The sequence below is a fragment of the Rhinolophus ferrumequinum genome, chromosome 25 (assembly GCF_004115265.2).
Source record: "Rhinolophus ferrumequinum isolate MPI-CBG mRhiFer1 chromosome 25, mRhiFer1_v1.p, whole genome shotgun sequence".
NCBI classification, from domain to species: domain Eukaryota; kingdom Metazoa; phylum Chordata; class Mammalia; order Chiroptera; family Rhinolophidae; genus Rhinolophus; species Rhinolophus ferrumequinum.
The window spans coordinates 3,794,280-3,821,648 of NC_046308.1; the positions used below are offsets into that span (position 1 = coordinate 3,794,280).

At 58.2% G+C, this 27,369-nt stretch overlaps 1 protein-coding gene across 25 annotated transcripts in view; it reads left to right on the forward strand.

Moving 5' to 3' along the window:
* NCOR2 (nuclear receptor corepressor 2) overlaps nucleotides 1-27,369 on the forward strand; it is a 185,108-nt gene that overhangs the window by 102,026 nt on the left and 55,713 nt on the right. For 24 of the 25 annotated variants that reach the window (XM_033098522.1, XM_033098519.1, XM_033098538.1 and 21 more), the window contains 5 exons: nucleotides 846-900; nucleotides 3,692-3,790; nucleotides 17,419-17,561; nucleotides 18,829-19,001; nucleotides 20,869-20,931. In XM_033098522.1, the coding sequence (XP_032954413.1) occupies nucleotides 846-900; nucleotides 3,692-3,790; nucleotides 17,419-17,561; nucleotides 18,829-19,001; nucleotides 20,869-20,931 (533 nt within the window). The remainder of the gene's footprint in view (nucleotides 1-845; nucleotides 901-3,691; nucleotides 3,791-17,418; nucleotides 17,562-18,828; nucleotides 19,002-20,868; nucleotides 20,932-27,369) is intronic. The other variant, XM_033098524.1, reaches the window with a different exon arrangement.

The window sequence follows — 27,369 nt, forward strand, 5'->3', positions numbered from 1 at the left end:
GCAGGGGAGGGGCCTGCTGGCCTCCTGCCCAGCCATCTGGAGGGCCGGGTGCTGGCCCAGGCTCCGTTGGGGAGACTTGGGGCCCCTGCCTCACCAGCAGCCTCTTCTTTCCCCGAGGGAGGCCGTGGGGCGGTGGCATCGTGGGGACGCCCAGGCCAGTGCCTCCACCCCGCACCCCTGGGGCCTGGAGCAGCCGTGACCCACATCTCCGCCCCCGCCGTCCGCCTGCTCCTTTGGCCCTGACATTTCAGCCTGGCCGAGCTGTTTCCCAGTAATTCTCCCGGCTTCGCAGGAAGCCAGTTGGTGGGACGCCAGCTCCCGCCACCCCCTCCGGCTTTAGTCCCTTCTTGCCGCCTCCTTGGCTGGCCTGCCTCCTTGGCTGGCCTGCCTCCTGCCCTCCTCCCAGAGAGTGCTCAGAGCCTCTGCTCCCATCACTCGAGACCTGACCTGTGACCTCGTTGGAGGGGGCCCCGCGTGGGCTGGGCGAGGCCTCGCTTCCCAGGCCCAGCTGGAGATAGAAACAAGAGCAGATTTAAAAGGGGGGACCCACCAAAGAGCTGCATGTAATGTCCTCATTTTTCCTGGAAGCCGCCTCCAGCAGGACAAACAAATATATTTTCAAAGGCGCTAAAACCAGTGACTCACTCCAAGGAACGCCCTCTCTGAGCCCTCGGCCCGCCTGCCCGCCCAGCCCTTCCCACACCCCCCTGGGCTTAATTGCTCCGAGTGGGGCGGCGCCCTCCCAGCCGGGCCAGCAGAGATGGCAGGCGCCCGGGAGCTCGGCGTCTGCCCAGCTGGGAGGCCCCCGTCGGCCTGGTCTCAGGCCCACCCTTCTCTTCCTGCAGGTTCATGCAGCACCCCAAGAACTTTGGCCTGATCGCATCTTTCCTGGAGAGGAAGGTGAGTCGCTCGCTACCCACTGGCCCGGCTGCCTGTCTCTGGCCCCGCCTGTGTTCACTCCTGTGGGCAGCCGCTGGACTGGGGTGAAGAATTCTTTCTCCCCACCCACGAAGCGGCTGCTGGTTGCCCCTTGCCCTCCTTGCCGTGTCTGTCAGTCCTTCCCTCTTTCCTCTCTCCTGAGAGAAGCAGCGTCAGGCCCCGCCCTGGCCTCCCGGGGCCCATGGGGGCGGAGCTCCGGGCTGGGAAACCCCAGGAGAGCTGTGTGCAGGGCATCTCTGGAGCTGACTCCTCAGACGTGGCAGCCAGCGTCCTCACAGACTGGGCATGGGTTCCGGACGTCATGGCGTCCTGATGAAGGCTTTATAGGCAAGAGTGGCATTCTTCCAGGGCACTGGACAGAGTGACCTTTCTAGGTTTCTGTGACGGTCACTGTATGCGGACACCCCTGATGCCAAGCCAGGCATACGGCCAGCAAATCCCCACCCCTTCAGACCAGCTTTCACGTAGCACTGATGTCTGAACCCCACCTTGCCCGCAGACCCAGCCTGGGGCAACTCCCCTTTCTGCTCTGGCCCCCTCCTGGCAGGTAGACACAAGGTGTCCCAGAGACGGCTGGGCTGAGCAGTGTCCGCAGCGGCCACAGGTGGGGAAGCCGGTGTGGAGGACACAGCCCTGTTGGAGCCGGCCCTCGGGACCCCCGCATCACAGGGCAGAGTGGGGATGGATTCCCGCAGAGTTTTATCTTCTGGGGCTGTTGCTCAGGTGTCATGAGCAGCGTCCCCCTGAATCTTGTATCTCAGAGACAGGGCATCTGCCCACCCCTAGCTTTGCAAATGCCCTGCTGCTGGTGGCCTCCAGCTTTCTAACTGAGAGAGGGCAGAGGAGCAGGAGTCAGGAGGGTATTTTAAAGGTCCCTTTAAAGTTCTGCCCTTACTGAACTGCTAAGCATAGAAGGGGGGGACGGGGCAGTGGCGGGGGCCAGCTTCCCCCACCTGAAAGCCAGTATAGAGAAGCAAGCCCTCTAAATAGCCTCTCCCCTGAGTTAGTGACGGCGTCTTCCTAGGGTGTGGACAACCCAGGGGACTTTAGGTTAGGGCTTCCGGAGACTGGTAATAATTGAGTAGCGCTGTTTGGGGTCGAGGGAATGAGATGTCCCCACGCTGGAGAGTGAAGTCTGTTTACAGTGTTCTTTGACTAAGAGGTTGCTCAGGAGGAGACTTAGAGCTTCCAGAAGGATCTGAAGCAGGGTTGGGAGCCCACTGTGCCCCATATCCATCCTGACAGGGAGTGTGGCTGACGGCAGGGTGGCAGCTCGGTGACCTGGCCGGCCTGTGGCCATCTGCAGGAGCAGCTGCCGCCGTGGGATAGTCATGGTCACCCAGGAAGGGAAGGGACGGGAAGGGAAGGTACTGAGCTGTTCAAGGGAAAGTCGCACAACCACGTCGCCCGATTTGCAAATACTGGCATCTGATTATAAAATGTTTTTCTTCCTTTCCCCTTCTTTCGCCTCCCCCCACCCCCACTCCGGTTCACGCGGTTGTTTCTCAGTCTGGTTGTGTAGGACACAGCTCCCTGGGCCACGCTGGTATTAGGAGCCTTGTGCCCCCCTCCCCCCAGCTGAGGCAGTCGGTCGCCAGTCGTTGGTCGGCCGCTCACGGCAGCTCATGCTGACCTCCGGCTGCTCATGGTGGCTGCCGGCCGCTCCTGGCAGCACTCTGCAGCTCACGGCAGCTCATGGCAGCCCAGCTCCAGGGAGAGCCGTTGTTCACAGCCTTAGCTGCAGAGGGCGCAGCTCACTGGCCCATGTGGGAATCGAACAGGTGACCTTGGTGTTAGGAGCATAATGCTCCGACCACCTGAGCCACTGGGCTGGCCCATAAAATGTTTTTCCTCTGTGCGGGCCTGGCTTAGTCTGGGAGCAGCCTCTGTTCACAGTGCATTCTGGGAGGTGGAGAGGACACGGGGATGTGAGGCCCAGCCCGCCTCTGCACCCAGCAGCGTCTGTGTATCGCCCCTCAGAGGCGAGTTCCTGGCCTGGCACCAGCTGTGAGCATCACAGAAACATTCTACGTCGGATCAGTAACGGCCGCCAGCACTCACGAGCTATCACCTGGAGCAGGGCTGCTGGCTGCAGGTGGCGGGCATCACTGCACTGAGTCCTCCAGTCCTCTGAGGATGCCTTCTGACTGGTCCCTTTTGGACGAGGAGATGGTGGGGCTCAGGGCTAGGTGTACATGGAAAAGACCAAGGCAGAGAAAAGACAAACATTTCGAAGAGATAAAGGGTTGCCTGGGGACATTAGTCAGGCTGGATGCACGAAGCTTGGAAGAGATTTCTGTTCAGTGCCCCAAGTATTAGAGGAGGCTGGGGTGAAAGGAAACTCCGCACCTGGGATGGGGTCCCCGAAGTTTGCCCCTCTGGGAGCAGGAAGCCTTGTTCTCCTGGGCTGGGGGTGGCAGATGACAGCTTTGTCCTTACAGTTACTGGTAGCTGCAACAATACTAACAGGTAAAAACCTCTATAGTCTGTCCTCTGTGCCTGGCACTGTCCTAAGTACTGAACTTATATATATGAACTTACTTGGTCTTAAGGACAGCTCTGAAGTATGTACTGTTAATATCCCCATTTCATATGTGAGAAAACTGAGACACAGGTTAGGTAGCCTGGCCAAGGTCAGGCAGCTGGGACGTGAGGGAGGCAGGATTTGAACCCAGGCCTTCAGGTTCCTGGTCTCCTGCTCTGACTGCCAGTGCTGAACATTCCTCAGCATTCTTCTCTCTCCGCCCCACAGACGGTGGCTGAGTGTGTCCTCTATTATTACCTGACCAAGAAGAATGAGAACTATAAGAGCCTGGTGAGGCGGAGCTACCGGCGCCGTGGGAAAAGCCAGGTGAGAGGCGGGGGCGGGGCGGTCGGCCTTCAGCACTGGTTCCCAGCATGCTCAGCGGCCTCTGCTATGGGCACTGATGTCTGTGCGTTGCTCAGTTTGGATCCCTCTCAGTGGTGGTTTGGACCCACCCACTGGGGATGCTGGGCCTACCCCAGCAGCAGAGAGGAGAGCTAGGAGACATGGCTGCTGCATTCTCAGCCAGAAAATTCTAGAACTCAAGTTGGTGACCCATGGTTAAAAGGGCCACATTCCCAGAGCAAGGGCTGGGTTCCTACGATGACGTGGGCTGATCCACAAACTTAACATTTTAAAATACTGAGTAGTTTAGTGTGTTTATCTTAATGCATACTTGAGAGAAAAAAAATAGCCAGTACCTCAACTGGTCACTTTTCAGACTTTACTGTTTAGGATGACACTAAAGGTTATTTAAGCTAGAGCAGGGCTCGGCAAACTGGCCCCACCGTCTGTTTTTGTGAATAAAGTTTTATTGCACACAGCCACGCCCACTCATATCACTCCGGCAGCTTTTCTGTTACAACTGAGTTGAGGAGTCTAGACAAAAACTGCGAAGCCTGAAAAACTCACTCTGTGGTTCTTTACAGAAAACGTCTGCTGATCTCTGAGTTAGAGGGAAAATGAGTTGTTTTAAAAAAAAATATTCCGTAACTAATGGTAAAGAGGCTGAGGGTCAGTGGAACACATTTTCAACATGGGATCGTGAGTGCTTGGTGCTTGGGTGACAAGGGGTTGGGACGGGTCTGTTTCCCTCCCGGACTCTGAGAATCAGCCCAGAGCAGATGCTGGCAGCAGTTGATGGTGGAAGGCGGCTTGTGCCGCGGTCGGAGGGTTTGGGCTGACACTGCAGAGGAGACTCCCAGTCACAGTGTTGGGCCCTGCTGTTAGAAGCTCGACTGGAGCTGGTGGAGGCGGGTCCTTCCCTGGGGCTTCTGTGGTCTGGGGGAGCCCAGGGGAGAGCGACCAAGGCTGGGAGCGCATGAGCTGGGGTGATAGGACCGTGAGGTTTTCTAGGTGGGTACTCCCTGACACTGGCATCGTCCGGCTCCCCCTGGGCTGCCTGCCTTCCCTTTCGCCTGTTGGTGAGGACAGGAGCCTGAGTTCAGCCATTACCAGTGGGGTTCCATTGTCCACTATGAAACAGCCATTCGGCGATCAAGTTTCCACAGCCTGCGACGGGTTGGTCCACACCGCTTCCTAACTCGCACTCCGTGTCTCTTCTTCCTTTCTGGGAACTGCGCTTCAGGAGTAGGACCTGTTGGCTAATACGTGTAATTAGGGAAGTAAATCTGTTGACGGGCTACACAGCCCCCCACTGTGTTCTGAGCGTCAGGCCTAAAATGAGTGGACTGAGCAGTGGTCCTCGATGGCCTAGATCCTTGAAGGGTGACTGTGTTTGGCTTGTGGACTGGGTTTTCCTCTCTAGTTTTGTGTAGCCACAGTTGGCCAGCCTGTTGGCCCATCTCACAGATGTGTAAAACCGAGGCTTACTGGCTTGGACTTACTGAATTCCAAAGACCTAGCTGTGGCATTTTAGAAATGGAAGTGCATGCAGGAATTTTCTAGACCGAGTGGCAAAAACTCAAATAAATGGCAGTCAGGAAGCAGGAGCTGGGGTGTTAGGACCCTTAGGTGATACGCTGAGGCAGCAGGGAGTGGTGGGGACTGAGGCAAAATGGGGGGGCGCTAAAGGCCTTTAGGTTTATTTTACAAACGTTGTCAAACATTTGTTGAGCACTTGCTGTGTGCCAGTTCTCTTGCTCGTCTTCCCAGTGCCCCCCATGCCTTTGTGGGGGTACTGTGGGTGGGCTCCGGAGAGGAGAGGGGCATAGATAGGGGCCCATCTCCTCCTCACCCTGTACTGAGAGCCCTGATTGCATGGAGGGAGGTAGAGACTGTTGATGTCATTCAGGCAGGGAATAGCCCCCCGTGAGTCCTGGGGGTGGGGGGTGTCAGTGCCCCCCATCTCTCTCTGCTCCTGGCTGCCAACCCTTTCACTTTATGGTGTTATTACCTTGCTTGTTGACCCATTCGTCCATTGGACATTTGTGTGCCGGGCACGGGGGCTCCACGCTGTAAACAGGCGGTTCCAAGACAAAAGGCTGGAGGCCTGCCTGAGAGGCTTCACAGAATCAAGGACCCAAAGAGGAGATCGGGGAGCACCCCGCAGGTGGACAGGTGAGGGTGTCCTGGGCAGAGGGAACAGCAGGTACAAAGGCACTGGGCCTCACAGAGAGCGTGGTGCCCTCAAAGAGTCTTTGGAACAGGGGTGTCAGTACCTTCCAGGGTCTTTAATGAATGTAGGAATAGAAAAGGACCTTTCTGTTCTGCTCACTTTGGATGAGGAAATAGAGGTGTTTCTGTACTCTGGAAAATAGAAGGACAAACACAATAATAAGTGACAGCTTACACTTGACTTCAGTGCTGTGGGAGGCTTGTGCCATGTATCCGCTCCAGCTGGCTCTTCGCCATGTGGCCCTGTATGTTCTGATTTTTTTTGATGATGAGCTAGAAATCTGTTTTCTTGTGAAGTTGCCTGATTTTAAATCTTAGGTCACATGAAAAGCAACAGTGGAACCCTGTGTAGGCTGAACATCTCATATTTGCTTGTGAAATCTGTCCTCAGCCCCCAGTATAAGACTTCTGTGTTAGAATGCGGTAGGACTAGGGGAAGAGGGAAAGAAGAGATGCTTGATTTAGGACATTGGCCAGGCCGGGGCACTGGGAGCACGGCAGTGTTTCAAAGCAGAGGAGAAACATTTGTTTCCTCGTTTTGTCTCGGTTGTCCCGGATTAGCTGCCGCATCTGTAATGCTGGGAGATCTGGGGCTTCTCCGGTGGTTTTACCCTCTGCTCAAGCTCGTTTCTCATGCTGCGGCTCGCCGGATGGAGAAAGGAGGATGGAGAAAGGAGGCCTCCGCACTCTGCCTCTTGCAGAAAGACAGAAGCAAGAGGGCAGGGCGCCCTGTCTCCTTGGGAGACAGGACATGTCTTTGGAGCGCTCTCCACTCTCTGATCAGCCGGGGCTGCTAGAGAGGTGCAGCTGTGGCCCAGGTCCTGCCAGGGATGGAGATGCACACGTGAGCCCTGGACGGACTCTGCCAGGCAGACCCACTGCCCTCACCACTGCCCGCCAGCCCTGTTCATGGATGTGGAATAAATGGGTCATCTCACGTGTTGACTTTGGTCTGTAACTCCTCTGTGCCCCTTGACAGCGAAGGAAGCCGCAGACACAGGTCCTGCAGCTCCTCGTGTTAATTCGAGCATGCTGAGCGTCTTTCTCTCTCCATGGTTTTAGAAAACCCATGATCTTGCCGATAAATCTCCTGGTGAGGAGGGTGGCGGTTCGGCAGCCTGGCATGGAGTGGGCCTGCGCATATCTGCTTGGGCGCCTGTAGGTGGGCGCAGGCGGTGGAGGTCTCCAGTGGGCTGGTACTGCGAGCGTGGGGGGAGAGACCCTGTGCTCGGTGCAGCCAGACGCGTGGGGGATGGGCATGGAGGGTGGCCCACCATTGGCTGGGGACAGTGCCTGCTGCCTGAGCCAGGTGACCGCTCTGTTGTCCCTTCTGTCCCTTCCTTGTTTTTGAATGACACTTGGCATACCGTGGCAGCTCAGGACCCTGGGTGGGATGAGGCGGGAATCCAAGGCCACAGCGCACATGGGTCCCCGCCCTGGGTCACCTTCCCTCACAGCCTGCTGTGGGTCATTTGTCCACTGGGATGTCTGGATGAACAGCTCAGTCCCTTTCCTCCAGCCCCAGAGAAGGTCCCCTCGTCTCCGTGGACAACCACAGGACTTTAGATAGCCAGGTCCTTCCCAGCAGATGTGGTGGAGGCCTCGGGGGTGGGGCATCGCTGCTAGGAGGTGGCCCCTGTTCCCAGGTGGATGGAGGCCGAGCCATTGGTGGGGGAGGTATTTCTGGAAGGGAGCACTTCAGGCTCACCCCAGCTGCCTGGGCCCCCTGGTTTTAGGTTGTCACGGCCAGTATTTGCTTGACCCATCGTGGGGGACACTGGGAATCCAGTGAGACGTCAGTGCCCTGTCAGAATTCCTGGGGCGTCCGGCCCTGGGACAGCAATGCTGCTGAGGGGGGGGAACAGCGACAACGGGACTTTGGCGCTGTGCCAGCCATCACCACGTGCCAGGCTGTGCCGAGGGCTCGATGTGTGGTAACTGGGAGCAGCCTCATGGGAGAGGCTGTGTCACCGTCCCCGCTACACAGATGAGGAAGCAGGCACAGGGAGAAGGGTTCCCGGGGAGCCTGCTGGGAGTGTCAGACTCAGGATTCAAAGCTGCAGCGTCGGCCGGGGCCCCGGCGGGTCGTTTGCGGCGTGTTGGTGGTGCAGCCAGCCTCTCGGAAACTGGCACTCACTGACCTCGTAGGCCTAAGGGGTGTTCCCGGTGGCGGGCTCTGCTGGACCCATACAGCAGGTGGGGCTCGGGGCTCGCTGCAGTGGGACGGCCCTGCCTGTGCTCTGTCTCCAGTCACTGGGAATCCCTGTGTTCCGGCCCCTGTGGGACCCAAGCTCCCATGAGGCCAGCAGCTGGAAAGTCTGTCTCTTTGGGGAGTCCCTCGCTCCCCGTGCCATGGATGCCTCTGGGAGACGCAGGGGGCTGTTTCCCCTGGTCTGTCTGTCCTGCAGTCTCTCACAGCACCCCCAGGGGCCCCTTCTCCAGGTGGCTGGTGGCTGCGGGGGCTGTGGTCCCTGTCCGTGGTCCTGGAGTGGCTCCGTGGCTTTTGGCCCCTCATTGCCAAGGATGGCCATGAGCCGTTGCTTGTCAGCGTGGCCGATACCCCTGGGATATGCCCTGTGCCTCGTTTCTCCAAGGTCAATCCCCTCCCCCACAGGGGTGTCAGATGCACATGTGAGTTTTCCAGAGAGCGTTCACTGAGTGCCTGCTGCATGCCAGGGCTGTAAAGCTTTACCTCCAGAGCCATATCAGACTGTGATCCTGCAGGAAGCCAGAGCGAAGGACTCAGCCAGGCCTGGCTGTCCCGACACCTCATAGACTGTCCCAATTCAGAGCTGCTGTCGTAGACTCAAGCGAGGTGGGACTTCCGAGTTGCCGGCAAGTGGGCACCTGCCACCTTGTAGCAGGTGCGTTATCCGAGCTGGCTGGCTCCTAGCCCGGGATGCCCCTGAGACTTCCCTGGTGTTCCCTTCCGTCGCCGTTCCTGCCTCAGTGGGATTGAAGCGGGCAGTGATGAGGGAAGGCTGGCTCGGGCTCCAGTCTCAGATGCCCGGGTCTGACAAAGGGAAGCCCATGGCGCTGATAGTGGGAAGTTATTCTCACCAGAACAGAGGCCTTCTTCCTTCTCCCAACACTGCCATCCATGCCAGAGTGCCCGGGGTAGCGTCCCTGAGCTGTGTCCTCCTGGGGTCACCAGGGCTGAGACTGAGTCACAGACCCTGAGACGTTGTTGGTGACCAGCCGGACCTCTCAGACGGCCTGGGGGCTGTGAAAGTGCAGACGCTGGCCTGCGCCCCTCCTGGGGCCTGAGGGCCTGCGTTTCTAACAGGCGCTCTGGCCATACCGATGCTGTGGTCCAGGAACCCTCTCAGAACTTGGGCCTTCATTGGGAGGGCCCCATGGGCCGCCCCCTGGGGAAGAAAGGGGACGGGAGCAGGGGGGCAGAAGGGGAAATCCAGGCACAACAGAGGCTCACCAGCAGCCCTGACCAACCATCGGGGGTGCTCTGGAGCTGGAGTGACCCTTCTGAGGTTTCCCAGGTGGCTCAGAGGGCTGGGACTTAAGCCACAGGCCACGGACACCTGAGGGCACTCACGGTGGCTGGGGCAGCAAAGCCCCTTCTAGAAGGGGACCTGGCCAGTCTGTCTTAGGGGACGAATCCTGCTCATTTGCAAACTACACTTCAAAGTGCTCGTGACCTGAATGCTTAACCAGTGTGTGCAGCAAGATGTCACCTCATTCAGGTGATACTCTGCCCTGTCACGCCCTCACTGCACACGCTGTACCAAGCCGTTTGTCGATTATTCGATGGCTGCATTTCAAAAGCGTGGATGGTTATAAAAGTAGAATGTAGAACTCCTTGATGAAAAGCATGGGACTTCTGGGCCTCAGAAGTCCTGCCCTGATGTCCACTGCGCTGCTACCCGGACCTGCGGCCATCTGGAGGTGGGCAATGTGTGCTGGCTGCTGGGAGTGCCAGGATGGCCTTCTGTTTAACAGAGGGTGTTGTCCACCTTCTAGAAGCTTCTCTGTATGAGAGGGAGATGCAGGCCCGGCCATAAACGTTTGGAATGCCAGCCCCTTCATGCCCACCCCCACCAGACTCACGTGCCCAAGCCTTGGCAGGTGAGGACCAAGCCCCATCTCCTGGCCCCTGGCCCCAGAGATCCAACCCTGGGTGGCTGGTGAACTTGTGGCCTGGGCCATGGCTTGCTTATCCTTCCCCGAGGTGAATCACCGGCCAAGGCGGGCCAGCTCGGAGCACCAGGTGACGGCACAGTGGTTTATAGTTTATGATTCATGGACAAGGGGGCCGAGTTATCCCAGCTAATTGCAAAATCGGAGCCCAGGAATGCTGTGGTCACTAGTTAGCGTAACTATGCAGACCGTCGGGGAGCCGAGGCCAGGCAGCAGGGCCGGGCCTAGAGGCACTAGTAACTGTGGGGTGGCCACCGTGGCCTCCCGGTGATGGGGTCCGTGCTGTGGTGGGAGCATGTCACCAAAGGTGAGTGTTCCTGCTGTACGTAGGGGACGGGGCAGCTGGGGAACAGGGCTGGCCTGTCTCCTCGTGGCCGCCGGCTCTGGTCTTCCCATCCTGCAGAGCCCGTGAGGGGACAGGAAATGCCTGTCCTGGGCGCCCAGTCTCCGGGCCTGTCCCTCCAGCGGGGAAGTCCAGGGAGGGGACCGCTTCCTCCCTCCGGCTCCCTGGCCTGCACACACCCTCACGTTGTAGCTCTTCCTGTGTCCTGTGCAGCCTCCCCACCGCTGGCCAGGCCCTCACCCCCAGTCTCCTGCACTTTCCTAGGCTAATCTCTCTGCATCTGTTTTCCTGTTTCTCTCTGTCCACTTCTTTCTCTCTCCCACATCTTTTTCTCTGTCTCTCTGTTTCTCTCGTGTTTCTGTCTCTGTCTTCTCTGCCTCTCCATGCATCTCTCTCTGTTTCTCTCCCTCCCTTCTCTCATCCATCTATAACTCTTTCTCTCTCTCTCTCTCTTACGCACACACACACACACACACACACTCACCCTTCTCCCTGGTCCGTCTGGCTCTCTCACCTTCCCCCATCTTTCTTCCTCCCCCATCCCTCTTCCCACCCCCACCCCCCAGCCTCCTCTCCCAGCTCCCTGCTGAGGGCCAGGTGACCTTGTTTTGGTTGCTGTGGCACTCCAGAGGCCTCAGGCAGCTCAGCTCCCATGGGGACAGTATGACCGGGAAGGCGTTCCAGGGCAGGGCCAGCCAAGCAAGGTCTACACGGGGAGAGGGGGCAGCCACTGTGCAGTTGGTGCTGGTTCCCAGGGCCTGGCGGCCCCCCTCCCCCCATGACAAGTCTGGCGGGGACATGTGGCGGGCCTGACGGGGCCAGATTGCCTCTAGGTTGGGCTGTGCTTCTTCTGGGTGAGCACGAGCTGCTTGCGTCTTATCCCAAACCGCCACCCATGCAGGGATGGGCCTCCAGCAGGGGGTCAGTCCCACTTCCCCAGGCCTGCAGGAAACGGCTGTTTCTGCCCTGCTGGGGGCAAACTGGGCTGGGCGGGATTGCGTCTGGTTCAGGGCTCCCGTGAGCAGATGTCCCTGATCCCCTTCCCAGCTCTGTGCTAAGTGGGGACAGACCTCCAGGGGGCTCCTCCTCCAAGCCCACAGTCCCCCAGACATGTTCCTGGGACACTGTTCTCAGGAAGGCATCTGGCAGGTGGCCCCTGGGCAGGCCGTACCCCAGGGACTGAGCAAGCTGGGGTGCTGCTTTGAGAAAAGACAAACACGGCCTTCTCATGGGCTGTGACGCGGTGGCGGGGAGACCACATCAAAGGGACAGACAGACATGGATATGGACCATGTGAGCCCCGCCCAGAAAACAGGAGCGCGGATCAGTCAGACCTCGGGGTGAGAGGTGTGGGGCTGACAGACCTCAGTCGGCATCGCAGGCTGGGCTGCCAAGAGTCTGAGAAGTAGTTATCAGGAGAGCAGTGTTTGTGTGGGCCTGTGCCAGTGAGGTCGTGGCAGGAGGGGTCCCAGTCTGCACCGTGTCTCCGTTCTAGGTGATTCCACAGTGAACAAGACAAACGAGGTCCCCTGAACTGATAGCCCAGGTGGGAGGTGGAGCACGCACAAGTGGATGAGCATGATTGTTTCCCGTGGTGGTAAGGGCTGCAAACAGTAAGCTGGAGCCACGACAGCTGATGAGAGGGAGGGCAGCTTCTATCGCGCTGACCCGAGGCTTCCCTCAGGAGATGTCGTTGGGGCTCAGACTTGAGTCATAAGGAATTGGCCAGGCAGAGCTTGAGGCAGAGTCCCAGGCGGAGGGCTCAGCAGATGCAAAGGCCCTGAGGCCGGGGCAGTGCCGTGTCCTCCAGCAGGTGGAGGGCAGCCCTGAGGGAGGTGGACGAGATGGACAGGAGCTAGGGCCGTGTGGTGTGGACTTAAGATTTTACCCCTAGGTGGCAGGACAGAATCCGATTGAGCACTTGAAACGAAGCCTTGGCTGCCAAAAGCCCACGTCACCCCATAGGCAGGACAGACGTCACGATTGTGTATATTCAGTGCTGCTCAGGTTTCCTTGGCATGTCGGCAGTGGAGTGTTACTGAGTGTTTAGCGACCAGCTTTCTGGGAGCAAAGCCCGGAGCTGTAGCCCCCGCCGATTGCCGCGGTGTAAATATTCCCCCCATAGCCAGTTCCAGGCTACCACCGTGGTGTCACTGAGTGTGGCATTGGGGAGGGACTCACATAGCACATTGTCGTATCCTGCTTCTGCCATACAGGTACAATTGACATAAAGAACCTGAAGAGCATAGATGACAGCCAAGTGTAGTCGAATAACTGGGGAGTGATGCGTTTCCAGTACTTACCACCTCTGTGTTTATTATAGTTTCTTATAAGGTTATGTGGATGTGTTTCCGTGTTTAGTAATGGCTGTGTTTAACCCCCGGCCGGCAAGTCCTGGACATTGCAGTCTGCTGCTCTCCTGAGCTGGTACGAGCCGGCCCCAACACCTCTGTCTGCGTCTTGCAAAGAAGACGCCCCTTGGTGACGAAGGCGGCATCACCTTGTGCTTTTTCCCCAGGAGGGACACGTGGGCTGGATGAGTGTCAGGGAGGGGCTGCCAGCAACTGCACATGCTGCTCTGCCCTGGTCCTGACCCCAGACCCCACTTCTCACCGCCGCCTCGGGCTCCTGGGTTCCCCTCCCCCACGGCCAGGACCCAGGGTGTCATGGGGGCAGACCCGTCTCAGGAGGCACGCGAGACAGAGTACATGCTCAGTCCAGTGTTTGTGGAACGAATGCATGAGAGGGTGCTTCAGCTGACACTGCTGGCTGTCGGGAAGTTCTCATGAACTGTCAGCTGAGAATTCCGTCTCGTCGCTCCTACCTGGATTGTTGGCACCACCTTTCATGGGGCTGCCCTCTCATGGCTGCACCTGACTGCCGCATTGTCCCCAGGCACGGAGCGTCACATCCATTCTCTGCTCACCCCTCCACCTCTCGAGAAGGACGCCGTAAAGCCCACGTCCCCGTCCCCTAGCCACGTCCCCTGCCTGAAAGGGCCCATCATCCTTCTCTGCCCAGAGCCTCGGAGGCTCAGCTCATAGGCCTGCTTCCTTGTCTCCGTGGGTCAAGGTGGAATGCTGCACGCGTGTAGTGTGCTGCCTTTGTAAACTTCTCATCACCGCAGTCTGCACCTGTCTGCTCGTAGGTCTTCATCAACTGAAGTGCTAGCTCTGTGTGGTTGGGGACCGGGTTTTCTGTGGCTTGGTGTTCCCCTTGGGGGCCTAGAGCGTGCTCGTGGAAGGAATGAACACACGGGTGTCATAATGTGGCTTAAATGGGGGTGAGGAGGAGTCCGCGATCTGCGAGCGGAGTGGGGAAGCAGTGCACCTGCCTGCAGGGTCTGGCTAGGAAATGCTGTTGACGTTGAGCGAGTCATTTAACCTCGCCGTGTCTTTGTATTCTCCTCTTTATAAAACAGATAGCCCCGGTGTTATTGGGAGGATTCAGTAACTAACAGGTGTGAAATGAGGAGAACACAGCCTGTCAAACGTTTGTGGTGCTCAGTCAGCATTTGCTGTGTTTTTCATTGTTTTCCACGCAGCCACTGGTCTGGGGCTTCGGCACAACGCAGACTCGGTTACCGGCTGCTTGTCCAGTACTTAGTGCTCTGGAAGCAGGGTCCCTCGGGGATCAGAGCTGATGTCTCTGGCTAACCATAGATCCGGTCAGGTTTTCCGCAGAGCCGTGCTGTGGTTTGGAGGGGATGTTCCCGACCAAGCACTGGGCGTGCAGCCCATCGTCAGCCTGACATGTCTGAAAAACAAAGCGGGACCCCCTTTGTGAGCTGTGGAATCATTGTATATGGGGGAGTTTGGCTTCTGGATCTTCTTCCCGGTCCCCAGGCATCACCTGCTGACGGTGGCAAGGATCCTGGGTGTGTCCTGTGGTCCAGGAACTACCGCGTCAGCCTCTGCTGGGTGCCGCCTACAAATGCTGAGTCTCAGGCCCGCCCCAGACCCACAGAATCAGAATCTGCATTTTTCCAGTATAAGCAGGTGGTTCATGTATATGTTCTAGTTTGAGCAGCGCTGGTCTGGAACAGACAAACAGCTGCCTGAGGGCCAAAGTCTGTTTTCATTAATAAAGTTTTGTTGGGGGCAGCTGGTTAGCTCAGTTGGGTGGAGCGTGGTGCTAGTAGCACCAAGGTTGCCGGTTTCATCCCTGCATGGGCCACTGAGCTGCGCCCTTCTTAAAAAATAATTATAATAAATAAATAAAGTTTTGTTGGCACACAGCCACACCCATTTTCTTACAGTTTGGCTGCTTTCATTCAGTGATTGTGACAGACTGAAGAGAAATGGCCTGAAAGTATATACTAGCTGGGGCTTCTAGAAAGAGTTGTCCGGCTCCGGATCTAAAGCCCTGGTTCTCCAACCTGGCTGCCTATTGGAATAACATGGGAATTGAAGCTCACCGATGCCTGGGTCTGACCCCGAGATTCAGGTGTGATTGGTGTGGGTGGGGCCTGGGAGAAGGACTTCCAAGAGCTCCTAGGGGACCCGTGTGTGTAGCCGTTGGGCTGTGACAACCATGGCTCTAAATTGCCTGTGAAACCCAGCCAGTGTCGTCTGCGACCGGTGGACGGGGCTGAGGTCCTGAAGGGGAGCCCTAGTAGGTGGTGACGCTTTTTCTGCCCGAGGGTGGCTAAGGGTGTTGAACAGGACAGCGTTCGCAAGGCGCTCGGTGTGGTGCCGGGGACAGGGCCATTACTATTGGTTTTTCCATCTTCATCATCATCCTCGGGACTTCAGAAAAGTCAGGAGCAGGTCTGTAGAACGTGCGCAGCGATGGGCGTGTCGTGAACCCCGGTGGGGCTTTTCGGGGCACAGGAGGGCTGCGGCAGGCAGACACCTAGCCCAATGCCAGGTGCCGGTGCAGACCCCGAGGCAGCCCTTGCAGCCACAATGCATTAACGCGCGGCTGGGAGGCAAGGGCCGGCTGCTGCCGGGGCCTCAGTGGGTGGGCAGCTGCACCTGCTGGCCTGCTTTGTGGCGCAAAGATGAGACCCCAAGGGGCCTGGAGACCCCCAACGAGCTTAGACCCAAGGGACGATGACAGGTGCTCTGGGAGGGTGGCCTGGAGTCAGGCTCACGTGGCCACTTGGAGAGACAGTGAGAAAAGCTTTGCAGTGAAGCTGCAGCCCAGTGGGTGCTTATTGGCACAGACACAGCTGAGGGCAGTGTTGGGAGACGCCAAGCTCCCTGCGGTTGGAAAACCCCTGCCCTGGCCTGTCCCCAGCTCTGGGCATCCGGTTCCTGGGTATTCAGGAGCTGGCGAATGTGACAGGTAGAGACAGCAGCCACGCTGGGCAGCCCACAGGGCGGGGAACCCCACCCTAGTGGGCCACGCCATCTCCCCAGTCCACGTCCTGGTCCATGACTCCCACTCACCCTCTTTGCGCTCGTCAGGCAAGTGTGGAGAGGGCACGTCGTGTGGGAACACACTGGAAAACCTCTGCCAGGCTCCACCTGCTTGGCCAGCTCCAGAAGAGGCTTCGTCTGCGGCTCCCCAGCTGCTGAAAGGTTACACCTCAGTGTTGGAGGGTTTCGGTGGTGGTGGGTCAGGCCAGTTGAGGGACACTGGCTACCTGTCGGGAATCGGCAGTGACACTGTTGGAGAGAGGGGCTGTTCACCCCTCCTGTCCTCTTACAGAACGGGGGTGGGGTCCCTTGGGGAAGGGGGCAGACTCGAGCCAGGAGGTTCCAGATGGACACTGGTGCAGCCTTGGGGAGCCACAGTCTGTGCCCTGGTGGCCACAGAATGTCCGTGACCGGCCCTGTGCTCAGCTGCAACCTCAATGAAAGCTACAGGATCTAGAGTGGGGGCTCCAGTCCAGGGCAGCCTCGTGTGTTGATGTGCTTGTGTTCCTGGTACAGAGGAAACATGGGGGGAGGGGAGCCCCCCCCAATATGCTTGAGTTTTTTTCCCCTGGTATATGACCGTGCCCCTAGTACTCGGCGGGTTTGTTTTCATTTCACTTGGCTCAGCCGGACGGAAAGATGGTCTGTTTTGGCAGCTGTCCTCAGGGCAGACTCGGGTGCTGAAGGGAACCTGTGCGCTTTAAAAGAAATCAGACAGGACAGAAAGGAAGTTGGGCAGCGTGCGGGAAAGAGCTGGCTGCTCCCACTTCCTCCCCTGTCTTGGTGAGGGTAGGGTCAGTGGCCCAGTGTGGTTGGCCAGTGCCCGCCTCACCTGCCCTGCCGGCTTGGGAGGACATGAAAGAAAGAGGCCTGCAGAGGAGGCTGGCCTTGCCTCTTTGATCTCCCTGTAGCATGAGCCTGCCCTGCCCCCCAGGGGTCCAGACCAAGCCCTAGACAGCAGAGTGGGCCCCATCATAGCCACAACCACCATCAACCGACCGTGGAGACTGAGGCTTAGGGAGGTGGCCTGAGCTTCGTGAGGGACGGGCAGAGGTGGGAGCCAGGGATGTATCTCAGGGTCCCCGACCCGCAGCCTGCTCCTGCCTTAGGCCGACCAGGGCCCTGCCCTCTGGCTTCACGGCTTCTGTCCCACCAGAATACCTGCGCTAGACACCAGCTCTGTGAGGGTTTCCCATCTCAGCCTCCTGGCCCCTGGCTGAGATGTAGGCACACTGAGTACCCCTGCTTTTAAGGGGGAAGCATCAGAGCACAGAGGGGTTGAGACGGTCACCCAAGGCCACCCACATAGCCACCCACCCGGGGGAGGAAGCAGGAGCTGAAGGCAAGCCTCCCCAGGCCCTGCGGGCACCCCACTGGCAGCAGCCTCTGCCCACCTCTTTGGAAGGGCTGACTCCCTCGTGTGGCCCTCCTGCCGCCCGCCCAGGTGTAGGGCTCACCTGCGCACTGTTTTCCTCTCTCCCCCTGCCCTCCGCCCCCGACCCCCCCGGGCCTGGCAGCAGCAGCAGCAGCAACAGCAGCAGCAGCAGCAGCAGATGCCCCGGAGCAGCCAGGAGGAGAAGGAGGAGAAGGAGAAGGAGAAGGAGGCCGAGAAGGAGGAGGAGCGGCCAGACGTGGACAATGACAAGGAGGACCTGACCAAGTGAGTCCCGGCCGCCGTGACCCTGGGGGCGGGGTCAGCACTCAGCCAGTGGAACCCGATGAGGACCTGGCAGTGTGCTGCCTGCAGACGCCTCCCTTCCAGGCAGGCGCCTTCTGCTCTGTTCCTGACAGTCCCCCTCAGGAAGCCCGCGCCTCCCCTCCCCCACCCTTTCTTCTCAAACCCTCGGGAGACTTTGCAGACTGATAGCTCATTTGAGCTCCACTCCTGAGCTAATAAATCCAGGCAATGACTTTGGAACTCTGCCTCCTCGTCTCCTCTCCCTCCTCAGGCAAGTTTCCTGAGATGCCGGGAGGGGGACAGGGATCAGAGGAGCTGGGGAAGGACTAGGTATGCAGGCAGGCGGCTGCCCTCACCTTTAGAATTATCGCTGTCAGTGTGAGTTCTTGCAGATCAAGGCACAGCCTCGCCTCGGGGCCCTGACAGCCTCCCGTGCTGCCCCAGGCAGGAGCCCAGCCAGCTGGAGAGTCACGCTGAGCGAGGGGGGCGGGCAGGGCTTAGTTTAGCGCCAGGTACCTGGAATGGGCTCAGGAATGTGGTTTCAGAGAACATCTGGCTTCGTTACCCCCTGTCTCCCAGACTTCCAGCGAGGGCCTTCAGGAAGATGAATGGGAGGCGGAGGTGATAAATCCCCGCGGCCCCACAGTAAACCCTCCTGAGTCAGCTTCTGAGAAAGGCCGAGCTCCCTCCGGGTACTGAGGTCACAGTCGTCCCCACATACCTGGCTCGGCCTGCGTAAGACCCTCAGGAGGAAAGCAGGAGACTTCCCTCCTGCATGTTCCACAAGGCACACCGGCCCCTAACAATACCAAAGGCAGTGCTAGGAACATCTCTTTCGGGAGTCAAGTGGCTTTGATTGCTGCCAGCCTGCACCCCCGTGCAGTTAACCCAGTAGTCTCGCAGACAGATAGCAGCAGAGAGCTCTCTGGTGTATAAAGTGGTCTTGCCAGTAGCCACCAGCCCGTATCCCCATTGGGTGAATAAAATGGCCATCCAGTTAACTGTCAGCCCACGTCTGCTCGTCTGGAGAATGGGGTAATCGATAGCTGCCAGCTCGCACCTCCTTTTTGATAAATAAAGTGGCGTTGCACACAGCGACCAGCTTCACTCCCTCGTCTGGTGATCAGGGAGCCTGGCACATTGTTACCAGCCAGTGCTCTTCGAGGTAAAGAAATGCAGGTCTCTTGCAGCTGCCGTCCGGTTTCCTGGTTCAGGTGAAGCCATCCTTGTCCCCTTCTCTGGCCTTTAGGGAGAAGACGGACGACACATCTGGGGAAGACAACGATGAAAAGGAGGCCGTGGCCTCCAAAGGCCGCAAAACCGCCAACAGCCAGGGGAGGCGCAAAGGCCGTATTACTCGCTCCATGGCCAACGAGGCCAACAGTGAGGAAGCCGTCACCCCGCAGCAGAGCGCCGAGCTGGGTGAGTTGCGGGCCAGGGAAGGGCACCAGAGCATAGCCGGTTCAACACCCCAGCTTTAGCTGTGAGCTCGCTGTGTGACCTGGGCAGAGTTCCTTAACCTCTCTGTGCCTCAGTGTCCTCATCTGCACAGTGGTTGCCTGCAAACGTGGGGTGAGCGTTGCAGTGACTGTGTGTAGGAAGAGCCTACAACGGTGCCCGAGGCATGCAATGTACTCAGTGGCTGTCAGCCATGATTGTTCCAGAGCTGGGACAATTCCCATAAAAATCCAGATGGACAGTTTGGTTTTGTTGTGAAATCAGAAGAGCTGGCTGCACTTGGCCTGCATTTCTTCCAGGTAGCAGTTGCTAGAGCTGAGTAGCCACTGCCCCACCCTGTCTCCACGCTGGCAGGCGCCTGGGTTCTTAGCTTCACTTCTGTGGACCCAAGAGGGAAGACAGAGAATTGAGTAGCAATTTCCAAGTTCGGCCACAGGGGGGCAGCCGATGTGTGCCTGCCGTCACTTCCATTTTGGCTCTTTGGAGCCCCGCCTCTGCGGGAGCCCCCACCCTTGCTCTGGGGTGCTCCCACCCGGGTCCCTGCCACCAGGATGTCTTCCCAGGGTGGCAGTTGATAGAGGCGATGTGGCATTTCTCACAGGCACCCCCTCCCCCACACCCAGGATCTGTGCCTGCTACCTGACCCTTCTGATGGGAGGTAATTAGTACCCATTTCATAGATGGGCTGTTGGAAGCTTAGAGAAGGGGCATTGCCTCTGTGGAGTCATGGAGTTTGTTGAGCTCAAACGTAGCCCCGTTGACCACAAATCCCATGCAGTTCCTTTAGTCTTAGGCCAGCTGCCTTTTGGTGCCAGCTTGCCTGGAGGCCAAGGCCAGAAGGGTGCCCTTCAGAAGTGAACCGGTGTGCCTGACTTCTAGGGAAGTTCCTCTGGACCCCAGGCCGGTGTTGGGGCTGGAGCGTGGCTATTCCAGCAACCCCCACCCCAGTCTCAGACTTCACAGCCTCCCTCTGGGGGTCCCGTGGGAAGGAAGGGGGAAGTTGGCTGTGGCAGTCGAGAGTGGGTGGCTGCCTATGGGGGTGGGGCCTTCTCTCTCCTGAGCTGCTGCTTCATATTCTCTCCTACCCGAACTCGCCTCCACTGGCCTGCCAGCCTTTGTCAAGCACATGTTCTGTGCCTGGTGCCCAGTCCACGAAGCTGACATCCCTCGTGCCCCCCCATGGGGTCTTCAGCAGCTTGCAGGGGACGACCCGACTCGTGTGGGGGCAGAGTGCCCAGCAGGGACTTGGCCGCCGGCCCGACTCCAGGGTCAGCCGTGTCCCTTTGAGTCACACGAGAAGCCTCGTACTGGATGAGTTGGGGAGAACTAACAGTCACCCCATGGAACAGGGTTCTTAATCGGGGTAATTTACTCTTCAGGGGACACTTGGCCATGTCTGGAAACATGTTTGACTGTGACAGTTGGAGCGAGAGCCTACTGACATCTAGTGGGTAGAGGCCAGGGTTGCTGCTAAACACCCTGCAATGCTCAGGACGGCCCCCTAGCAAGGAGTCCACACTCAGATGACGTCCCTGCCCATCTGGAGCGCAGGTCCGTCGTGCCCCCCATTCTCACACAGTCACCGTATTCCCAGGTGGACCAATGCCGACCAAGTGCATAAAGAGGCAGTTCTCCCAGTCTAGGCCTTGGGCCACCTCAGTTTCCCTGTCGTAAAATGGGGTGATTGCACACCTCACACCCCATGGGCCCTGTGAGGCTGGACCCAGTGTGAGGCTTGACCTGGGTGCGACTCCGGCTCAGCATGGTGCCTGTGTGGCTGGAGAAAACGGCCCGCTCCAGCTGCCGCCAACGTCCGTGTCTTCCTTTTCAGCTTCGATGGAGATGAACGAGAGTTCCCGCTGGACCGAAGAAGAGATGGAAACGGCCAAGAAAGGTGAGAGGTGCCTGGGGACCCTAATGGCCCTCAATTTGCATCTGGGTCCTGCAGGCTCTGTGGTGGGGAGGACGTTGACTCATCGGGCTGTCCTGGGCTCTGCTGTGGTCTGGGGGGGCAGGCTCTGCTTCTGGGCTCTTCTCAGATTGGTCACTTCTCCGTGGGGCCTCAGTTTTGCCCTCCAGAAGATGGGTCTGTGTGGCCATGTCAGGCTCCACATGGTGCTGTTGGGTCACAGGTCATGTTGTGCACCCAGTCGGTGGACGGCTCCCTGCGGGGTCAACACACCCCGCCCTTGTAGGCAGAACAGCGGCAGTGCACCTGGGCACCTCAGGGGAGGTGCAGAGCCTGCTGGCAGCCACCTGGGTCCAGAGGATCCAGCTGTACCTTGCTCAGCTGCTCCCTCTTGGGGGAGGCTGATAGCTAAGTGCCAGTCCCACATCCTCCCATGGGAGCCACCTGCATGGTCATTCAAGCCACAGTAGCTAGGTCCTTACTTCCCAGCTTGGTGACCTGTCTCTGGGCCTCAGTTTCTCTGTCTGTGAAATGGGAGGGGTATTTGGGTTGGCCGTGAGGAGCCCGAGGATGGGCCCTGCAGTGTCGGGGCTATGTCATTGTGGATTCTGCCATCTCTGGAGACCCTTCAGCCTGCCCCTCCCTCGCCCATGCCAAGTACCAGGAGGATGGGGGTGTCAGACCAGCATGGCGCTGACAAGAAGGCTGAGGCTGGGGTGGCATCTGAGCCCTGTTTTGCCTTTTCGCTCTCATTTATCTTGACCCCCAGCCCTGAGAGGTGGGTCTTGTTTTGGTCCCCATTCTCTAACTGGTAGGACATAGGGGTGCTATCAGCCCCCTAAGGGGCCATGTAGTTGTTTTTCTCTGTCTTCCGTGTCCACTGTGTGTTTTCTATATGGATTTCGCTATCAGGTGCAAAAGAGGCTTTATTAAAATTGTGTTATTTTTCCCCCCTTTAATTTTGGTAAAATACTCATAAAATTGACCATTTTAACCATTTAAAACTGTGCAATTCAGTGGCATTACATACGTTGCCAATGTACATTGTGTAGACAGGCCCACTGTGTAGCTCCAGCACTTTTTATCACCCCCGATGGAAGCCCTGTCCCCACTAGCAGTGCCTCCCCGACTGCAGCCCTGCCAGCCTCTGGCACCTGCTGATCTGCTCTCTGTCTGTGTTTGCCATCCTGGACCTTCACGTGAGAAGGGTCATACAGTGTGTGCCCTTCGGTGACTGGCTTCTGTCACACATCGCGTCCTCGAGGCTCATCTGTGTTGCAGCACGTGTCACTGCTTCATTCCTTTTCCAGGCTGTGCCATATTCCACGATGTGGACAGACATGCCACATTTTGTCATCCATTCATCTGTTGGTTGATGGACGTGTGGGTTGTCTTTACCTTTTGGCGATTGTGAATAGTGCTGCTGTGAGCGTTTGTGTGGAATGCCTGGGGGTTTTAAGCTCACGTGGACCCTGGGGTCTCGCTTTTGGCAGTGACGTTGCCCCGGGATCCACCTGCCAGGGAAGTAAGGGCTCCTTGTGCATGTCCCAGGCCCGGCCTCTCACTCCCTGTGGGGTCTTCTGTCCTTGCGGCAGCCCCAGCCCTCTCGCCTGGGGGTAGGGATTGGCCAGGTTGTCAGCTGCCTCCCTCCCTTTGGGAAGGGCAGGTCAGGCACTGGGAGGGCAGCGGGGGTGACTCACCCCCGAGACACGAGTGTGCCCCACCGAGGTTGGGTCCTCAGTGGCAGCAGTGAGCTCATCCTGGGTCCTGCCCGTGGAGCTGGCAGCATGAGTCCCCCGGGGACCGTGCACGCCGAGGCCTTGCTCAGTGACATTTGTAATAATGCGATGAGCGCCGGCGAGCTCGTCCGCTGTGAATTACAGCAATCTGGACAATTACCGCTCAGGGTGCCTCCTGATGCCTGTGTGTTCCAGGCTGTGTAGGGGGGGCAGGGGGTGGGGAGGCAGGTGCTGGCAGCCTCAGTGGCTCCTTCTCGGCGGGGGGGGGGCACTAAGAATGTTCCGGGGCCTCCTGCCTCACCGTTAGAAACCCAGGAAAGGACCCAAGAGCCAGCGGTGCCCAAGGCGGATGGCATCCACCGTGCCTCTACCCGTCATTTAAATCGACCCAGTGCCTCACCCTCTGTAGGGCAGGGCCTTCCAGAAGCGAGCCTGGCCTGGCCCCCGTCTCAGACGTAAGCAGCCTGTGTCCCGGGCCTTGGGAGCACGGCCTGCCCAGAGCACCCCGCACACTTCCATCAGCTGGGTCTGCAAGGACGAGCTGCAGAGGGTCCCCCTCCTCCAGAGCGAAACCGGACCTCAGCCTCGGGACCCTGAAGGGCTGTAACCTCAGGCAAATCAGTCAACCCCTCTGTGCCTTAGTTTCCTCATCTGTGCGGAGGGAAGGAGAGTATCATCCACTGCATTCGTTTGTTGGGGCTGCGGTGACAAAGTACAAAGTGGGCAACTTCAAACAACAGAAACAGGCTCTCAGCCTTGGAGGCTGGAAGTCCAAAATGCAGGTGTCAGCAGGGCAGGGCTCCTGCCCGTCCTCCTGCAGCCTCGTGCGGCCGCAGGCCTGGGCACTGTTTGGGTCGTAGACTCATCTCCAGCCTCTGTCTTCACATGGCCTTCGTCCCTCCATGTCTCTGTCCAAATTTCCCTCTTCTTAGAGGGTCCCGCCCTAAACCAGCATGACCTCATCTAAGGCTCTTTCTAAGTAAGGTGATACTGACAGGCTTTGGGGCGACGTTCTTCAACCCAGCACGGCCACCATTCTGGGGTTTTGATGAAAGGAAGTGGAAGAGCGTAGGGCAGTGATGTCTTAGATGTAATGTACTGAGCTGCCCGACACCATGCGTCACCGAAACCAGCCCCTTCCCACATGCCCCTGGCCCCTGCATCCCTGTCTCGGCCTCGTTTCCCTAATTCTCTAAAATGTGGCTGCGATGCCATCTCCTGGGGGTGTCAAGCGTTAGGAGCCATGTCTGTACGGTCCTTGGTATGTAGCACACAGACTCGGGCGCCTTTTCTCCTGGCTTTGAGTCCCAGTTCTGCCCCTCACTGTGTGGGACCCCGAGTAGCTGGCTGCACCCCTTGGGGCCTCTGTGCACCTCAGGGAGGTGGGAGGATGTGAGCGGCCTGCTGGACAGGTTCCGGGAATGACACCTGAAAGGTTCTACAGCGCGGGGTTTCCACCTGGCCCGGGACAGCTCCCCCAAGGAGGGGGCTCTTGGGCTGACACTCAAAGCACGGAATAATAAGTAACGGTAACACCGTCGAGCAGTCCTCAATACTTTCGGGTGCTCGGGAACTGCTAAAGGCTTTACCTGTGGAGATGTTTCGTCCCCACCGAACTTATGAAGCAGGTGCTCATACTAGTTCTTTTATCCAGATGAGGAAACAGGCCCAGAGGTCATACAGCTGTTAAGTGGTGGAGCTGGGATTTGAACCCAGGCACTCTAGTTACAGGGTAGGAATGGGCTGGTGTGAAGGCTGAAGGAGTTAGTCCACGGGCCCGGCTGTCATGAATCAGATGGCAAGGAGGGAAGGGCACCCCTACAGAGGGAACAGCACATGCAAAATCCCCGTTGCAGGGCAGTGTGATTGAGTAAGAGCCTGTTGAAACCCAGAGAGTGAGAGGGACAGAGGCAAGGGACAGAGAGGCCAGTGGGACCCTGGCCGTCCCAGCTGGAGCATGGAGTTTAGCTGTTATCCTAAGAGCGTGAGGAGGTGGTGGGGGAGAGAACACGACAGCCAGAGGGTTCCAGGTAGGCAGGTGGGTGCCTGCCTTCCCTTCCTGAGTGTATCGGGTCAGGGCTGCCTGCCCTGGGGCTCACTCCAAGTGGGGACTGAGCATGTGCAGAAAGCTGCCTCCCCAGGAATCGGGCAGCCCCAGGGAGCTGGCTGAGCGCCCTCGGGCCCAGCGCCACACTGGGCAGGAGGGGCAGGCCAGGCTCTGGGCCGGGATGTGAGGCTCTAGTTCCCCTGGGAAAGGTCAGCCTGGCCTGGCTCCGAGTCTTGACCCAGCCATGCTGGGAGGCCCAGGGCCCTGCTGGCAGCTCCTCCCCATCCCCCGCCCCCTTCTCTGGTGGGCAAGGTGCCAGCTGTGGAAGGGGTGGGAAGCCCCCCGAGTCACACCATTCCAGACCAGGAATAGGCACTGGCCCAGCTCCTCCCTGACCTCAAGTGGCCTGCCTGCTGAGAGGACAGAGGGTGTTGCAGGGCCAGGCCCTGGTGGCCCCAGGCCAGCCCCAGAGCTCTCCCCCAGTAGCTCCAGGCCGGCTCTGCCTGTGGACTCACCCCCTTTCATGGGGAGTGAGTGAGAAACCACTAATAGCTTTGCCCCTCCAGAGTGCTGGTTGTGTATATTGGCTGGTTTAATTAGTTTTCACGGATGAAGAGTCTAAGGCTCGGGGGGTAGGTGTGAGCCCCCAGCCACAGAGCTGCCGTCGCTGCAGGAACCATAGGAGAGGGACAGCCTGAGTACTCGGCCTCGACAGCCGTGCACACATTCACTGATGCCCACGACGGGGAGTGTGGTGCAGTGCTGAGTGCACAGGGCCAGGAGCTGATGGGCCTGGGTTCTGGGTGCGGGTCTCGGTGGGGGCCCAGCCAAAGACAGGGCCACCCCTGAGTCGGTAACTGAGGAGGGTTGATGTACAGGGGCGGGGTGGCGTTAGGGTTCTTAGAAGGGACAGTGTCCTAAGGGACTGCTACGACCCTCGGGCTGGTGACAGACTGCTTTCGGTTCCGTTGCCTCCCGACCTGGATGCTTCTGGCATGTGGGAGATAGGCCTGCCGTAATGGTTCGGAGGACAAAGGCGGAGTTTTTGCATGAACTCGGGGGACAGCCAGACCCAGAGACAGGCTCCAGACCCCTCTCTTGTTCCTTGTCAGCTCCCTTGAAGATGAAGTCAGGCATCTGCCAGCCCCCCGTCACCCTCCAGTAGGAAAAGCCACACGGAAGTGTTCCAGTCGTGTCTTCAGGAAAAGGGTCACGTGGCAGTTGATGCCTGTGATTCCGTGGCGAGTGCTCACTGGTTGAGCCCTTTGTGTGGATTATCTCAGTCCCCCAAGGGACCCTCGAAGTGAGCTTTCCACATGTGTAATGCACACACACGTGCACATGCATGCACACATGTGCACATGTGTACGCACGCACACACACACACACACGATGTCAGCTTTGCATATGTGAAAACCAAGGCCCAGAGGCTGAGTGGTGAGCCGGGGCTTGTAGCCCGGGAGCGCTGGGCTCTGCTCTGCCCTGTAGGAAAACAGGCATAACGCGAAACTTGGCATTTCCCAAAGTGTTAGGCAAGGCAACAGTAGATCGTACACAGGTGGTTTTTTTCATTTTAGTAAATATGTATTTTATTGTGTGCTAGGGGAAGAGTAGCTATTTCACTGCGTCTCTGATTTGCAGCCATAATTGCTGAAGCCGAGGCTAAAGGAGGCATCACAGCTTATTTTAAAAAGAATAGGCGGAAAGAAAAAGGTAAGTCAAGTCCAGGTGTGAAGTTGTCTAGATGGGATTTCAGGACTGGAGGGCATTTCAGAAGCGGTGCCGCGCAGTCGGCACCCAGAATGGTTCCCAACGGAGTGGCTGAGTCCCTGTCATGCCCACCCAGGGCTTGGGGTTTCGGAAATAAGGAAGTGGCATGACTCAGGACTATGTCTGCTGGATTTTTCCCCCTCCGTTACTAGTGTTTTGGGCAGAAAATTTTGTTCACAAACTGGAGTTTGTTTTGGAACATGGCGGTTGGCGGGACGCGTGTGGAGGGGCCCCTCTTGCAGGCAGCCTGTGCTTTTCATGGAGAGAAAAGAAAGCTTCAGGGGTTGGAGGGGCCGCTGGGGTGGCGAAAGCCAGTGTGTTTTCTGGTGGGGCGAGAGGTGCTGGTTTCCGGAGAGCAACTGTGATGTTTCCAGGACAGGTGGCGATGTGCCCACGGGTGCTAGAAGGGCACCCACCCCAGTTTATCTGAACTCGGGTGGTGGGGTGGGGGTTGGCTGTTGGTGCAGTTTCCCAGGGGAGAGAGCTGCCTGTGGCAGGGACCCTGAGAGCTTGGCAGCTTAGGAGGGACAGTGCCTCTCTCTAGGGGCTGAGTCACAGCTCCTATGAGAACGGTTTGTCATAGGTCCCTGGATGGTGTATGAGAAGCTCCCGCTGAGGGTGGCCAGTGTAGCCAGCGGCCAGCCCAAGACCCCCTAAGCCACTACCCCTGCGGCCACCCCCTGCTCCTTCACCTCATTCCATGCTCGGAGTCCGTGACTCAGACCTCTTGGCTTGACTTCCTGTCTTGGTCAATTTCACTTCCTAGTTCCTGCCTCCTGACTCTTCAGAACGAAACTCCTTCCTTAGAAATTAGAAGTGGGGTCGGAGAATCCAGACCGCAGGGGACATTGGCAGAATCTGCCGTCT